The sequence below is a fragment of the Poromitra crassiceps genome, assembly GCF_964638095.1.
Source record: "Poromitra crassiceps genome assembly, contig: HAP1_SCAFFOLD_683, whole genome shotgun sequence".
Classification (NCBI taxonomy): domain Eukaryota; kingdom Metazoa; phylum Chordata; class Actinopteri; order Beryciformes; family Melamphaidae; genus Poromitra; species Poromitra crassiceps.
This window is the reverse complement of record NW_028151725.1, coordinates 1-14934: the sequence shown is the minus strand read 5'-3', so window position 1 is coordinate 14934 and position 14934 is coordinate 1. Positions and strand designations below refer to the sequence as shown.

Here is a 14934-nt window from a genome sequence, read left to right as displayed (position 1 = left end):
TGTAAAATATCTCTCTCAAATGCAAACTTTTTTAGATTATACTCTGAAATAAGCTACAGGTGCAGCTAATCTAAACACAAACATCTGCCACGGAAACCAATGTAAAAGCAGGGGATGACAACTCAAAACAGATGTGTTATATAGTGTTGACATTTTTAAACATAGAACTCCAATAAATCTCTTGTTTTCCTTTTAACCTACTTTCGTCCATCATGTTCACTTTGCGGGCACATGGGACAAGTTAGCCCTGAAGCCTTTCTGTAAGAAAGCCACGCCCAACTCATTTGAGTGGTCGTCGCAACTGCTTCTTCCTGAAAACGTGTGGCAAGTAAAAAATATGTGGTTAAGATTAGGGTTAGGGTTTTCTTATCTAACCTTATCTTATCTTGAGCCTATAGCACAAGAATTTCACACGTGATACTTGTACTACGGAGTGACAATAAAAATCTTGAATCTTGAAACCACGACCATAACCAAACCCTAACCCTAACCAAATTGTTGTACTTGCCTAAACCTAATGTCTAACCCTAATGTTTTATATAAATGTGTGTGTTTTATTTATTTTTATTTTAAATGTTTATAGAACAATAATCAAACAAGACAAACAAACAGGCTCAGACACAGGAAAAGAAAAAAACATACATCACTGACATTTAACATAACGTGGTGCTACCAACTGCATAAGGTGCTTATGTGCTATATTGTGCATATGATCCTATGCAGGGGGTCCATGGGAAACCAGTCGGACAAGCCATCCGTTACTCCTAACCTCAGTCACTAGTCAGTCTTAACCTGGTCAAAGTAGGCCAAAAATGGGTCCCAGATAGTTGAGAACCTTTTCGGCTCTCAGGAACCTGAGTCTCTCCATCTGTATAACAGAGATCATGTCCATCAGCCACACCTGAAAAGAAGGTGAAGAGGATGACTTCCATTCCTTCAGAATGAGTCTTTTGGCAACGGCTGTCCCCTCTGTGTCAGAGATTGTTGCACAGCTGTAGGGAAGTTCAGAGAGGACTCAGAGCAGCCGAAGATGACGAGTTTTGCCTCTGGCTGCAGGGTTATTTTATAGGCCTCAGAGTAAAAAAAAAAGTGTGTGGTTTGACCGGGAATCGAACCGGAGTCCTCAGATTGGAAGGCAAGCACCTTATCCATTAAGCCACAGGACCGAGCACACCCTGAGCTGCACTTTTTTCACCCCCTAACCCGACAATTTAAAAAAAAAAACTTTTTTCCACATTTTCAGGAAGAAGCAGTTGCGGCGACCAATGAAATGAGTTTGTGGCGTGGCTTTCTTACAGAAAGGCTTCAGGACTAACTTGTGTGGGCCCCACTGACCCCCCCCCCCCTTTCCCCCTCCGGGTAGACCCTCAAACTGCTCTGTGCCCCGGGGATGGAGCTGAAGGCACCATGAGAGAAGATGACATGGAAGTGAGTGATGGTCCTTCCTGGCAGGATGCTCGCGCTTGTGCCCAGTGGGTAGAGGAAGCGGGGGCTCGGGAAGGCTGGGAAGGCTGGGAAGGCTGCGGCGGCGGGCTGGTGAGTGCAGGCTTTGAACAACAGGATGCACACTGCGTCAGTGAGAGGGGGAGAAAAGTCAGCGGTGGCCTGACAAAGCACTCCGGTGCAACTAAATCCATCGTATTTCCTTGAAGATGCATTCGATACTCGAGATGCGAGATATCAACAAGTCGGAGCAGAGCGAGAGAGAGAGAGAGTAATGACCGTCAGTGACCTCAGAGGGAAACGGCTGGAGAAAACAGTCATTGCCGTTGACGTACATGTATGCAAACCAGCACTGATTCACCCAGACTCGTCGTTAGTAGCCGTCATAACACTTGTAGGCTAAACTCGAATGACCTCTATATGACCTCAAAGATCAATCCAGCCATTTTCAATGAGAATCTGATGAGGGCATTCATTGCACTAATTGCGCTCCATATGGATTCGTAACTACTTCCCGATTTTTACTGTAAGAGACAGAAGCAGTTCCTGATCTTCTCCGAGGCTTATTTAATAACACATTTTCTAAATGGTCTCGCTGACCTTAATCAAGTTTTCTGAATGAGGCGATGAGAAAAGACCTTACTGAATGAAGAGTTGATTATTGAGTTTTCATGATTTATGATTATTTTCATGTTTTAACTATACAGCTGAAGGATTCCACGCTCCTGCATGCTTGATTATATGATTACATGATGATTGCATGCCTCCTACTACATGGTGGTGTGCTCCTCTATGGTATAAAACTTTTTCAAAACAAGTTAGATCAAATCAAAAACGCATTGTGGTCAAGCTCAAAACAAGGCTGATTTTCTTAGCTCCCTTTATAGAGGCCCTTAAAAACAACGGTGATTTACTTTTTTATTTTTTATTTCATTTTGCACATGATCTCACACATACACGCGTTACAGGTGGTATTTATGGAAAATATGGAGTGACATCTTGGAATAGATATGAAATGTAAGTTTCCCGTGCAGTCGGGTGCAGTTGGTGCGGAGCAACTGTGGCTCCAAATCTGCGACCCGCCTCGCTCTCACAGAGCCGCAGCCGGTTATAGGCGGAGCAAGTCAGACAACTTTTCCAACCATCATGCAACGGACCAAGCAAGTTACTGGTCCAAACTGTGCAGGACTTCCTCATCTCAAACGAGCCTATTGATTCAGTGCTCATCACTGGTCCACACTTAACTCAAGTCAACTCTCAATAACTGTCAAACCAAATCAAAGTCTGAAAAACGGTTTACAGTTTTTAGATGTGTGAGAGATCATGTGCAAAAATAAATCAGCATGGTTTTTTGGTGAAGTGCCCCTTTAAAGTTTACATTTTGGGGGTATAATGTTTTCACCCAACAGCAGTGATGTGAGCAGCAGTGACAAACCATATGATAGCAGGTTTCTATTAGTCTTAGTATGGAAATACAGAAATAACTCCATAATAGCCAAGTAAAATAGATAGAATAACTAGTTCTAGAATTACAATGACTCGTACTCATGATTCGATTTGAAATCTATGATGATCTATGATCTAATGATCTAATCATTAGATCATAAATGGCACTAACTTTGATGTTTTCAGTAGTAGGTTTTCATTAGCTTTTAATGTATAATACATACAATAAGTGAATAGATAAAACAGCTCGCACACTGCATGGGCTCCAGTGAAAAATATTTATTGCACCGTTCTGGTTACGTTTCAAGCAGACTGCTCTTCATCAGACAATACAATAACACATGATATATTTTAGAAAAGATATACCAATACTGTATTTTGTATGTTTTTTGGTATTGTATTGTTTTTGTGGTATTTATTGTATTGTTGTATTGTGTCATTTTAGGTGCTGGGCGTGTTCACCGGGGCTTCGGCGGTAGTGGTTATATTTGATTGCCTTCACCTATTTTGGCCTATTTTTTTGCATTGACAGAGAGAGTTTGTGAGCTTGGCAGAGGATATTTTCTGTTGACCGCACTCACGCAGGCCAATTTATGATTCTGGTACCAGATGTATTTTTACATGTTTTTTTAAGTGGAAGAATAAATGCTCAAACGCATATCTTTGAAGTGGAACTGAATTATTTTTACTAAACGGGTCAAAGTGTTTAGTTCCCGTGTTTTCTCCTGTGTTTACTCCCTCACTCCTTTTTCCGACTGCCTACAGCCGCTATAAATACTGACTATGTAGCCTACAATACAAACTTACAAAGCCTACAACAATACACACTTGCAAACACACTCCATAGTTAGTAACTCTACACGAATAACAGAAAACACCTTTTTACTTGTATATGACCCAATAGAGTTACCAGTCACTTTAACCTATAAAGAGTGTTTTCTTACGTGCATTTGTCCTGGAAATGACATTGTTATTTCCAGTCATTATTATGTAATTAATGGCCTGTAATTTAAAAGGTCACCATGTTTTCTATGCGGTCATTTTCCCTTCTATCGTATTGTCCAAATGATGGATTTGCTCCAGGCAAGGCAGCAGGTGGACCGGAAGTGGTCACTGGGTGTGCAGTCATAGAGAGCCAAAGTGAACGTCACTTCCTGCTTCAGCACTGTACCAGAGATTTTCATCCAACATTTATTTTCCCATAGATATTTTGTAAAATGCGTATAAAATAGTTGTACTTCGTCAAACCAAACGGTTCAGATATATTTAGAATCGGGAGACACCATAGAACAGGGATACTCAACTTGCTTTGCCCGGGGGCCACTTTCGTGAAATGATAGAAGGCCAGGGGCCAGTTAATAAACAAACAATATACATTTTTCTGTTGCAGATTGTAGGTTTTTGTGGTGTCAGCCAGAGTTTAGTCTGACAATGTTGTGCACACCGGATAGTTAGTTAGGTTAAGTTAGGTTAAGTACATACATAAGTGCCTGGGTAGCGAGCAGATGGCAGTATTTGACAATTTAGCAGCTAAACATAGATTATTGAAAGATATTTCATATTCCAGACTGAAATGCTATAACAGAAGTGGAGTATTGGCCAGAATGACATGAACATTTGGACACTTATTCAGTGGGTATCTTGCATGTTGCGTTCAGGTGCACTGTTATAAAAAAAATAAAAAATAAAATGCAATTCCATCGCGGGCCACACAGAGTGCCCGTGGGCAGCATGTGGGATAAATAAAGGGGATAAATAAAGGATAACTTAACTTAACTTAACTTCTACGTTTCGGTCAGAGTGAAATGTTATGTGGTCTCTCCTGTTTCTAAATATATCTGAACCGTTTAGTTTGAACAAGTAAAACTATTTTTATAAGCATTTTATGAAATGTCTATGGGAAAATAAATGGGGGAGGAAAAACTCTGGTACAGTGCTGAAGCAGGAAGTGACGTTCACTTTGGCTCTCTATTCAGAGCAGAGGGGCTGTGGTATATTGGCACGTTGACTACTGCCTTCATGCAACGAACTGTAGCTTCAGTGTAAAACAACTCCGCCCTGCTCCCTTAATCATCAGGTCAACTCACACGGCGCTCTGTGATGGGTGCGCTTGGTCACCGTATCGCTTGGCTGTTAATGTGCTTGTGTGCACGCGCGCCAATGATGATTCAACGCACTCTTTTGACGGCACAACATGCCCAGATGTTAGCCACAGGAAGAGTACACAATAGACTCTAGGGGGGAAGCTGCGAGAGAGGGAGAGGGGGTGGGAAAACATTAAAAAACGTGACTTTGGTTCCCCCGTGGACTTATTATTAAAAGATAAAGGATTACGGGATGATTTCCTGGAAAGATTTTACTATCTGGCCATGTGCCAATCCTGAAAATTCCCCAAATATTATGTGATTTATTATTTTTGTGTGAAATTGTATGGGAAGTAATCAGGGGGTGTTACTATGTGGCTACGCTACCATGAGGGTTGCACTTTTTAGCTGCGACCAGCAGCCCTATAAGTCACTCTGTCGTTTGGTCGGGCGGTCGGTCGGTCGGTCGGTCGACAAAAAGTTCACCACCCTTTTGCGGGCACAGTTTCTAGGAGGCTGAAATTTGGCAGCATGGAGGTCAAGTGTGTGTGGGTGCTGGTGTGTGTGTGTGTGTGTGTGTGTGTGTGTGTGTGTGTGTGTGTGTGTGTGTGTATGTGTGGTGTGTGTGTGTGTGTGTGTGTGTGTGTGTGTGTGTGTGTGTGTGTGTGTGTGTGTGTGTGTGTGTCGAAATGCAGGGTGGCAGAGGCAGAGTAGTAGGGTGGGCTGCCCCTGTCATCCTGCATTTTGGAAATTTGCATATGTGGTCGCAGTTATTGCAAATTCACACCTTGTTTGTTATTATTTTCTTGCAAGGGGCCTGATGAAGGGGTTGTTTTTGGTGTGTGTGGGTGTGTGTGTGTGTGTGTGTGTGTGTATGTGTGTCTGTGTGTGTGTGTGTGTATGTGTGTGTATGTGTGTGTGTGTGTGTGTGTGTGTGTGTGTGTGTGTGTGTGTGTGTGTGTGTGTGTGTGTGTGTGTGTGTGTGTGTGTGTGTGTGTGTGTGTGTGTGTCTGTGAAGGTCATTTCAGGAATAAACACGGTGACGGCAAAACGAGGCAGGAAAATGGGATGATAAAGAAAGGCCTGCAGGAGAATTGGGTTATTTTGGGCTGTGGCTGTTTCCTGCAGGTGATGGGAATGAAAGAGGGATTTCTGGAACAATTGCTCAGCAGCAAGTGGAGCGAGGGAGGAGAAGGAGGGAGGTGGACGTGGATGAGGGGAAGGGGGGATGTGTGTGTGTGTGTGTGCGTGCGTGCGTGCGTGTGTGTGTGTGTGTGTGTGCGTGTGTGACGTGTGTGTAAAGAGCAGACTGAACATAAGAATCAATGTAAACATCACAGAAGGTACAAGGTCACTGTAAGTTGAAGTACAGACTTGGCCACGGTTGTTTTCGTTACGATCACGGCACCTGTAAATAGACAATCAAACTGCCACGGAAAATAATGAATTGTAAGCGTGGGAGTTGGTCTAGTGACTAACTTCCAGACACGCCCCCTTCCCCGCACCACGACTGTATAAAGGACCATGGGAGGAGAGGGATGCTACACTTGGACACCTAGCAAGCAGCAAGAGACTACAGCTCAACCTCTGGATTGATGGTGTACTCAAAAAACCACAGCGGGATTTTGCATTTTCTTGGCGGTGAGTTTCATCCTGGATTCATGTTATAGTTGTTGTTTTTCTCATCCGAAAATGCTGTTTTGCTATGTAACTAAGGCTAATACTGAGATTCAAAGAGCATCTACTATGGATAATATCTGATGTGCTGTCAGAGAAGTATATTTTCCTCAACATTCTCTCTCTCTGCTACAGGCCACTGCAGTATGGAGATAGCTGTACTGCTGCTACTGACTGTGCCTTTGACTGCTGCCTCTCCACTCAGACCAACACGCAGGTCAGTAAACAATTATTAACAACAACATAACATAGAAATAGCATGGTGACCATGAACACACCATCACTTCTTATCTGTGAAAGGAACATTGAAAAGATCTGCCTCAAAAGTGATAGAGAATTTTAAAAAATTGATCACACTATAATACATGTTAGAACATTGATATTAAAATGTGTTCATACTTGTTTGGTTCATACCGTTTTTTTGGACGCACAGGACACAGACGGACTCGTTCCCCCCGGGGACCAATGTGCAGGCATCAGATGTCAACAGGTCAGAGGTCACACAGGAGGGTCACGCTCCAGAGCTGAGGATCGTCCCGTTTCTTTCAGAAGACAATCAAGACATGGACGCCCTGAAAAACAGGTACAGACAGAAGAGTGCCCTTGACAACAAGGGAGTGGCTGTAAATAGCAAACTATAGTCCTGCCTAGTGCAGGCTTGCTGAAATAGACAGCACAAGGAAAACAAAAAACACTAGAATACATTTTTATGTTTTTATTCATTTTGATTCTGGATATTGAAGAAAACATCGGCCGCAGCCTATTGATTCAGGATAAATTAATTAAAGTCCACTTCTTCTGTATTAAAAGGCCAAATAAAATGGACATTAAACATTCTCTATTGTATTTATTTGTATTTATTGGTTTGTGAATTATTCAGAAAATGTATAGATGATTCTGTACGTGTATTTGATGTTATAAAGACTGACCCTATTCTAAACATTTTGTCCCTTGTCTTCACCACTGACAGCATGGCAGTGAAGTCCCGCCCCAGGCGCGCGCCTCACGGGTGCCAGCTCGGCACGTGCCAGCTCCACAACCTGGCCAACACGTTGTATCAGTTTGGCAAAACCAGCGGCAAGGATGAGTCCAAGAAGGCCCACGACCCGCAGGGATACGGCAGATAGTGACAGGAAGACGGACTGTCCATCCACCCCGTGGTATTATCGAGTGCCGCAGGGATGACGTCTTTTTGTCCTGGTTCTTACGTGTAAAAAGTCAATGGGATTTTTTGTATGGAAATTTCGGGTTGAATACCTAAAAAATAAGGTCTGTGGTTAACAAAGGTTTATGAAACAGTGAACTTTGTGTTCAGCAAAATAATCTTCACAAATGAGGAGCACTTTTATGACTTTTGAATAGGGATGCACCGATATGAAAATTTTGGCCGATGCCGATAACCGATATTAACATTGCCGTTATGGCCGATAACCGATATTTACCGATGTCGATATGATCTGTATAAAAACACATTTCTATGATAATAAAATTTTGTACATACTGAAAAACACATGTAAACACTGAATTTGAAAAAGTAATGCATTTCTTTATTTCAAAAACATTTGTAAAAGCCCATAAATCATAGATTTACTGCATTATTTCATCTCAATGTGAAGAATTTGGCTGATACCGATAACCGATATTAACATTGCAACATCGGATATGTTAAAAAAATGACTAACATCGGCCGATACCGATATGATTGCAGATATATCGTGCATCCCTACTTTTGAAGCATTTCCTAAAAATGACCACAAAAACGCATTCATGCTCAGAAAATCATAAAAGTGGTCCTCATTGTGAAGATGATCTTGCTGAACACAAACTTTGCTGTTTCAAAAACTTGCACAGACCTTATTTCAAGCATTTAGCCAAAATCCCCATTCCCCATACAAAAACCCCATTGGCTTTTACACGTAAGAGTCGAAGTGCTAACATCCAGGTCTTCTGGACTCATTCCTGCGGTACTCTAGTAAAATGACAGTGGGTTGGGTCTGGGATGCCCCACTGTAAGATGTCGCTTAGGGCCCCAAAATGTTCAGAAACGGCCCTGGACGGACAGTGATGGACTGAGTTTCTGAATATATCTATTTAACACCATTATTGTCTACTTACTGACTGACTAGGTACTCATTATGGATTCGTGCTCTGTACGCACGTTGAAGGTGGATGTTTGAATATCGATTGAAATGCCTAATCATGAGACTTTTTAAAGAAATATATAAATGTGTCAATATTTAAATGCATTGTAAAATAAATATTTAATATATAGCCAACTGAACGTTCTGTCTTATTTTTAGGTAAACATGACTGAATTAAAAAAATGTGAATTATTGCAGCTGCTCTTGGCCGTTATGGCATTAACACCCCTGTCTACAAGTCTAGACGTCTGTGTTATCTTCTTTATCATACTGGCGGTTCGCTTGCTCGTTTGTTGTCTATTACCGCCATCTACTGGTTTCATTAATTATTAATCATATTATTATTACGACTAGTAGAAATAAATTCGTTCTGAACCCGTCTTTCAGAAAATAGGGCAAAATCCTACAGTCCCTGCATTTTGCACTGTAAATTGCTATCCCCCTACTTCCACACCTCTTTCTTTCCCTCTAGTAAAACATTGTTACACACACAACCCTGTTGGATGTTTCCCTGCCTGGAATAGCCTTTCTATGCAAAGTTGTATCCATTCATAGAGGGGTAGGGTACCATTTTCCACCATGTATTTACCAGATACAGCTGATCAGACGTTTTTAGCTAATCCAAATTAAATGTTTAATCAACTCATTTCTCTACAATCCACATCAAAGACAAACATCGCTCATCCTCCTTTGTTTTCACACCTTTTCTGTCATCCACTCATCGACTCTAGCCCTATCTATCTAGATGGCCCCTCCTATTTTCAAGCTTTCAAAGGGCATTTTTGTCGGGTTTCTCTCCCTCTCTCCTCCCAGCCTGTTGAAACCAAACCACACCCTCACCTGTTCTGTTCCTGCTCTGCACCTTGATTCCCACTGGGACTGCGGGGCGAGGGGCATGGCATTTTGATAGTTTCCTGTAACGTTAGCTAACTGGAAAATGGTAGAAAGAAAACCTGATCTTATTTTTAAGATTTGAGTCCCAAATTGGGAACTAAAACAAACCATGAGCGGTACGGAAGAAGGCGGAGGAGGAGGGAAAATTTCTAAATCTGAGAAGGACCAGGTGGGTGTCAAGTTGGCTCATACCGGGTATATACTGTAATGTAAATGTAGTTATATGGTGATTTTTGTGTGTGAGAAGCCTGCAACAACACGAACAGAGAGGAATTCCGACGGTGGAATGTATGTGGTGGTTAGGCTTTGTATGCTTGTGAAATGAAGACATGAGTCACGGTGGTTGGCTTACCCAGGAGACAGGGAAAGACAGTCACTGCAAGTAGTCGCTGGTCTCAGAAATACGATAATATCAACACTTATTGTGCCGAAGTCCTCAAAAAACAGGCGGCGAAGTTTCTGCCGACGGCGTGTCTAAACGTGCCAACTTTCTGCTGCTTTGTTTACATTGTGATACTGTGTGTCGTGTGAACTCAGACGAGTTCGACAGTTGTTCTGTTCAACTTAAAAGTACTGTGCCGAGCAACGTCGTAGCAAGCATTTACCAGCGGAAGTTAAGCTAACTTAACCTCGAACTAGAAACAAACAAACATTAGCCTGATATCAGACTGAATGGTCTGGACCCAGGCAAAGGAAACATAACCAAAGAACTTACATTGATAAGAAGAGCCAGGTGCTTGTTTGTTCCATTACAGCATGGGGGCCACGACATTCCGGTGTCCGGCCTTACTCTGCCTCTGATTGGCTGTCTGGTTCCGTGGAGGCGTTTTCAGGCCAAAATGGCGGTAGCGCTGTTGTAGTAAAAAGCAAACAGCCCCTGCTCTTGCCTTCTATACTCTTTGACATGACTGCAGCTGTCAGACAGTGTCTTCTTCATCTGGGCTAGCAGCTAGATCATAAAAAAACGTACCCCTCGGGGGAAAACGTTTTAGTGATGAATGTATTTAATTTCCTTTAGCTGGGTCTCATGCTGACTTCCCACTGTGTCAGTCAGTATATTCAGTGTAAACAAGAAATCATCCATATGGTCGCTTAGTACACAGTCTGTAACAGTAAAGACACTGAAACATAACATAACATAACACTCCACATACTTATAAACATTATAACCAATATGCCGTACATGCCATGATATAGCCCGTCCCATTTGTACTGGGAACTAGGAATCTCACAGTTCAAAGGTCAGGAATGCCCCCTGTGATGTCACCTGCCCCTTGGATTTCCTACATCGATCTCAAAGGACGGAGCCTCACCAGCCCTACTCTCACGTAGTCAGACCCACCGTCGACGTCAGCAAGCTTCCAGCGACGTAGATATAATCTACGTCTGGCACTGCGAGACTACACCAGCCCTGACCTAAAAATCCAAGATGGCAGGTCCGCGCTTCAACAGTAGGCTATGAGAAAGTTGTAGTAAATTTCCTTTTATTAGCACTTATGTCTTATTTGTGCCTCATTAAATCAGTCATACACGCAGTCCTGTCTAACCTCTATCTGTGGACATGTTGCTACAGTGTTTGTATCTGCACAATATTGCAAAATGCATTGTTACCACCAACTGTTATTGCTAACTCTGCCTGGCTAGAGCTAACCCTGGCTAGTTTCCCGACTGTTTTAATGGAACGCGGTGAACCCGGGTGTGTGACGTCACTCAAATGGGATATTCCTAGTTCCCAATACAAAAGGAATGCCCCAATAGCCTCTGTGTCCCCCGACCATCTATCCCACACAACATCAACAAACCAGAGAGAGTAGAAAATGACAGCCATCTGCCAGAAGTGGCAACCACTCGTTTAGGCACAGCCCTGCTCACCAAACCCCACCCTGCTTCACCCTCTGTGCCAAAGTCAACCCCACCCTGCTTCACCCTCTGTGCCAAAGTCAACCCCACCCTGCTTAACCCTCTGTGCCAAAGTCAACAGGTCGCATAAGTTCAAAATCCCTGCAGGGAATGTATTTCAGTCTTATCTTTCCATGTGCAATTCAAGTCCCAAAAAGTAACAGACTGTGTTTGAATTATCACACACATAAGACAGGGATATGCTGCAAAACAATAACCTGTGTGTGTGTGTGTGTGTGTGTGTGTCTCTGTCTCTGTCTCTGTCTCTGTCTCTGTCTGAAATGTTTTCAGAGCTGGATCCCCAAAATCATCAAGAAAAGAGTGTGCACCACCTTTGTAGAAGATTCCAGGTAACTATGCCAAGCCTAATTGAAAATACTGGGGGGGGAAAATATGAGAAAGTTGAGGTGATAATGATCTATCTGTAATGTCATTTTGATGCTTGTGGAGATGCAGAAGAAGACGAAGCCTGAGATGAGTTGATCAAATTGATGTCTTGTGCCCCTGGCTGCCTCACTCAGTAATGACAGGCGGTGCCAGTGTGGCGGTAAGAGAGACGACCACGCCTCGGTGGCCCTGGGTGACTACTTCAGCACGGCCATCGTCAACCACTGGGACAGCGCGCAGCACTCCTCTGAGTACCCCACCGATGCCTTTGGAGAGCTGCAGTTTGCAGGATCCAGCAAGCGGCATAGCTATGTAGGTGCCTTTCTGTCACTATCACACAGCAGTGCTTCTCTATGTGGGGTCCCGGGAACACATCAGGGGTCCTTGAGGGGGTTCCAGAAGGTCCCGGGCAAATTGATGAATCATTTTAACTTCACCATTACTTTGTTTACAAGAAGTTAACGCAATTAGAGAACGTTGAAGAATGACTACTGATCATTTAGTTACTTAGCGCAGCGGCCGAGCTGCGAGTGCGAGCTGCAGGACAGGCGAGGCCACGCAGCGGCCGAGCTGCGAGTGCGAGCTGCAGGACAGGCGAGGCCACGCAGCGGGCAAGCCTAGGGATCGAGCCTAGTAAGTTGAAAATCACTGTCATACAGTAAATGCTCTCTATCTGGCTCTTTACAATCCTTAGAGTCTTGGTTCAAATCCAAGGCATTTTTTGTTGTTGTTGCAGGACAGAGGCTTCTAAAGATGATCAAAAATAATGATCCAAATGAATCAAAAGCTGCAAACAAAAAACATTTTCAACCCTAATTTGAGCGACTTCCTTCTTATCTACAGTATTATTCATAAAGTATTCCCATGATGCCACATGCATTTCCTACCAACATGCCAACTCATTAGCCGTGGATTTCGATCACCTGTTCATTTATTATAATCAGCTGTTATTTTCCTACTGAGATGGCTGTGCACAAATGCTATGAATAGGACTAGTCTGGAAGAGTTACCGGGTAGGAATGGAAGATTACACATATACACACAGTACTACTGCGCACGCATTCCCTCATTGCTACCACAGTACATGTCCAGTAAGTGCCTTTGATGATTTGTTGAGGGAGGGCAGAGGATTTCTTGTTCATTTGCCCAGATCATGAATGTATGACCAAACCATACATCTTTAATGTTATAAATAATGTTTTTTTTTTTTTTTTTTTTTTATGTATTTGCACATAGTAAAATCAAGAACAAACGAAAGGAAATAAGTGGATAAAATGTGCTGGTAGAGACAAGAAACCCTAATGGGCTTATACGAGGTCTCTTACCTAAGAAAGTAAACCAATATTAGCAACAATTACATCACAGCATACAATAGGTATTATGTGTGGTATCAGTCTGTTTTCTATGGCTTTCTTCATACTAAAATGATCATAATCCTATCCTTCATAAGTCCTGGCCTCAGCTTGTCTTTATATAGGCTGACAATGCCGCTCCTTCAGATAAGCATGTGTTTCTGTTCATCAGTGAGCTGTTGTCTTTCTCTCAATGGGCCCCTGTAGTACCTGCGTCTGTCATGCGACACGCCCGCCGAGATGGCCTACACCCTGATGACAGCCCACTGGGGTCTGCCGTCACCCAACCTGGTGGTGTCTGTGGTGGGCGGGGAAGGCAGGGCGAAAGTCAAGACCTGGGTACGAGAGGTCCTACGGCAGGGGCTGGTCAAAGCCTCGCAGAGTACAGGTGGGTGTGACGTCCGTCAGTAATGCCCCACACTACACCCGGTCCTCTACTGACCTATCCCCCATTTTTTCTGAACCACCGTTTCCATTCCCCTCATTATTCTGTTGAAAGTAGTGTGGGATTTGAAAGTCCCTTTCATGTCAATCATGATCTCCCGTGCCTCTTTGATGATAAAGGTGCTATATGAACATCATGGATGTCTCAAAACACATAACCCAGATAAATCCACGCCAGCCTGTGTAAGGACAAAAATGCCTCCAAGTGAGCCGTTTTGACTTCCGTAACTTTGTGACATCACAAAGTAATACTCATTTAAGACTTATTAACTTATCATTTCACCAAACCTGTTATCTGTAGCATAACTGTGTCGTATGGAAACATGTTCAGAAAACAATCAACTGCACCAAAGATGGATCTAACCTAACAGATAATCTTATCAGAGGCCCCGCCCCCTCAAAACAGTGCATAGATACCGAGGGGAGAGAGAGGGTAGAGAAGTCCCTCAAAGGCTGTATTTTATTTTATTTTTATTTATTTATTTGCAACATAATTCATAACCTTGTTTTCAAGATCCATTAGATATGCAAAAAATAGCATAAAATGGGACCTTTAAATATGCTTGGCGGTCAAAACCGAGGGAGCAATATTGTGAGTGGCAAGCAGTGACTCTCTGTGCTGAATCTGCTGATCATATTCAAGTTTCAGTTCTGGGGAAACAACCAACTTCCCTTTTCTTGGAAGTGAGTGACTGTATGTACGTCAAAAGTGTATTGGCATAAATTGCACAAGATTTACTCGTCTGTCTCACCACTGTGTGACAGGTGTCGGGTGTCGGAGGGCACTCTGTCTCATGCCTTCTGGTCCTGCCCTTTACTGACCGGATTTTGGGCCAAAATATTTGATTGGTTCTCTAAGGCCTACAAAATAACCCTTCAGCCGGAGGCAGAACTCGCCATCTTCGGCTGCACGGAGTCCTCTCTGAACTTCCCTACAGCTGTGCAGCAGTCTCTGTCACAGGGGACAATTGTTGCCAAGAAACTCATTCTGCAGAAATGGAAGTCCCCCACTCCACCCTGTTTTCAGTTGTGGTTGGCGGACATGACCTCCGTTATACGAATGGAGAGACTCAGGTTCTTGAGGACCAACTCACCTGGGAGATTTCAAACTATTTGGGACCCGTTTCTGGCCTACCTTGACAAGGTTAGGGGTGATGGGTGACTCGC

General features: G+C 43.2%; 2 protein-coding genes across 2 annotated transcripts; both read left to right on the top strand.

Annotated features, from left to right (window-relative positions):
- The first annotated feature begins 6525 nt into the window (after positions 1 to 6525).
- Positions 6526 to 8778, top strand: LOC310771476 (uncharacterized protein). Its single transcript, XM_083664079.1, has 4 exons — positions 6526 to 6614; positions 6786 to 6867; positions 7084 to 7233; positions 7621 to 8778. The coding sequence occupies exons 1-4, from the start codon at positions 6569 to 6571 to the stop codon at positions 7775 to 7777; spliced, it is 435 nt and encodes a 144-aa protein (XP_083520205.1). The 5' UTR covers positions 6526 to 6568; the 3' UTR covers positions 7778 to 8778.
- A 926-nt stretch (positions 8779 to 9704) lies between these two features.
- On the top strand, positions 9705 to 13711 carry LOC310771471 (transient receptor potential cation channel subfamily M member 4-like; the record flags this gene model as incomplete). The annotated part of the gene is made up of 4 exons (XM_083664075.1): positions 9705 to 9854; positions 11876 to 11934; positions 12106 to 12283; positions 13531 to 13711. Coding segments are annotated over exons 1-4 (478 nt in total), but the record flags the coding sequence as incomplete, so codon positions are not given.
- Between the last annotated feature and the right edge of the window lie 1223 nt (positions 13712 to 14934).